Source organism: Fonticula alba (genome assembly GCF_000388065.1).
Source record: "Fonticula alba strain ATCC 38817 unplaced genomic scaffold supercont2.3, whole genome shotgun sequence".
Lineage (NCBI taxonomy): Eukaryota > Rotosphaerida > Fonticulaceae > Fonticula > Fonticula alba.
In genome coordinates this window covers 1,397,319-1,399,365 of record NW_009242973.1, presented here as the reverse complement: position 1 = coordinate 1,399,365, position 2,047 = coordinate 1,397,319, and the positions used below count along the sequence as shown (strand labels likewise).

The following is a 2,047-nucleotide window of genomic DNA, read 5'->3' as shown; positions in this document are numbered from 1 at the left end:
CTCTCTCTCTCTGCCTCTCTCTCCCTGCCTCTCTCTCTGTCCTCCCCTCCCCCCTTCCCTACGCCTGGGCCATCGTACATGCGGTCTGCAGGTTTCTTTGATCCTGCCTTCTCATCGTTGCGCATCGGACGCGAAGCCATCGACAAGTCGGCCGCCGACCCGCGGTATCCGGCCGGCTTTGCATTGGTGTTCGAGTATGAAACCGCCCCGGACCTGGCCACGGCCATGGAACACGCGGCGCGGGACGCTCCGCCGCCCCTGTCACCGCTGCTGCTGCAGGATGCCGGGCTTGAGGCTGACCCGGCGAATGTCACAGGGTCGTCCAGCGAGTCGGAGCAGGCCATCACCGCGCGGCAGGAGGCTGCCGAGCGGGCCGAGCGCCAGCGCCGCGAGGCCGCCGACTTCGAGCTGGCTCGGCGTTTGCAGATGGCCCTCATGTCGGCCGGGGATGATGATTCCGCCGCCGCGCAGATTAATCTGGATTCGGTGGTGCGTCCGGACGACCCGCTGCTGCAAATTGCCTCCGGCTCGGAAGTCCAGGCCTCGGACTCTGGGCGCACTGCGGACCAGGGCTCCGGCTCGGGACGTGGCCCAGGCGGTGGCCCTGCCGCCGATCAGGATGAAGACCCCTTCAGTTATCCGGTGAAGCCGGCGCGCCGGACCCGGTCCACCGGACGGCCGGGCCCTGCTGGGCGGACTCCTTCAACCTCCTCGGCCGGCGCCGCGACCGCGACCGCCACCACCAGCGGCCCCGGGGCCGGCGGTGCCCCTGAGGCGGAGGGCGGGGCGCCGCGTGCTCGCTCGCGCTCGCGCATCGGCCGGCACTCGTTGTCGCTGAATCTGCGCCGGCTGCGTGGCGGTAGCCGCCGGCCTGGGAGCCCGGCCTTCTCATCGGGGTCCGTCTCGTCGGCCAGCTCGGCCCATTCGCTGTCAGCAACCGGCAGCCATACCGGCCCGAATAGGGCCTCTTGGGCCTCGGCCGATGGGAATATCGGTGGCAGCCGTCCCCGCGCCCCGAGTCAGCCCATCGGCGGGTCATCCAGCCTGAGTGTACGTATTCATTCTCCGTCGATTGTGTGGCTTGTTGCTGTCTGCCTCCCTCCCTTTCTTGTGGTTTAGCATCATGCTGATCTTCGTTCCCATCTCTCTCTCTCTCTCTCTCTGTTTCCTTCTCCTCTCTCTCCTTCTCTTCTCTCTCCTTCTCTTCTCTCCCCTTCTCTCCTTCTCCCTCCCCCTCTCTCCTTCTCCCTCCCCCCCCTCTCTCTCTCTCCTTCTCCCTCCCTCTCTCTCTCTCTCTCTCTCCTTCTCCCTCCCTCTCTCTCTCTCTCTCTCCTTCTCCCTCCCTCTCTCTCTCTCTCCTGCAGTCCCCCAGCCGTTCCCGGCCTCTTGGCCAGGTGCGGAATTCCGCCTTTGCTCGAAGCGATTCCAGCCTGCTGGTAGTCGATGGTAGCCGGTCCGGGTCCCACCCTGGGGCCCGGCCTCTCTCGCCTCCGGACGCCAGCGGGCTCTTGCTGCGCACAACCGGAACCGAGGATGACTCGAGCAGCTCCGGCTTGGGTGACAGCTCCTTCGCCACGGACCCGAACAACTCCAGTGACTTGGACCAGGACTACCTGGACCAGCTGTTCTACAGTGACTCGGACTCCGAAGATTCGGAGTACCTGGCCCCGGAGACACTAGACCTGGAGGGGCTGGACAAGAACATCGACCAGCTGCTGTATGCGCTGCCATTGTCATTGTACTCGGCTCCCAGTCGGGGAGCGGCTCCATGCGGTGCCTGCCAAGCCATGGCAACCATGGCCACCACGGACTCCGACGCGACGACGGTTTGCACGTGCGGCGGTGCCGGGGCCGGTCCCACCAGCGAGCATGTCACCGAGGAGATTGACATGTGCCAAGTGTGCCGGTGGACTTTCGACGTACGTGCCCCTCCCCGCCCTCGCTTCCAATGTCTCACACATGCATCACCCCCTCCCCTCTCGTATGCGCGCTCTCTCAGCTGGTAAGAAGAAGCCCCTTAAGGCCCCCAAGAAGAAGGAGATGGACC

General features: G+C 65.7%; 1 protein-coding gene across 1 annotated transcript in view; it reads left to right on the top strand.

Annotated features, from left to right (window-relative positions):
* H696_02101 (hypothetical protein) overlaps positions 1-2,047 on the top strand; it is a gene marked incomplete at its 5' end in the record, with an annotated part of 7,772 nt that overhangs the window by 4,803 nt on the left and 922 nt on the right. The window contains 2 exons of the mRNA XM_009495999.1: positions 92-1,050; positions 1,365-1,919. Of these exons, the coding sequence (XP_009494274.1) occupies positions 92-1,050; positions 1,365-1,919 (1,514 nt within the window). The remainder of the gene's footprint in view (positions 1-91; positions 1,051-1,364; positions 1,920-2,047) is intronic.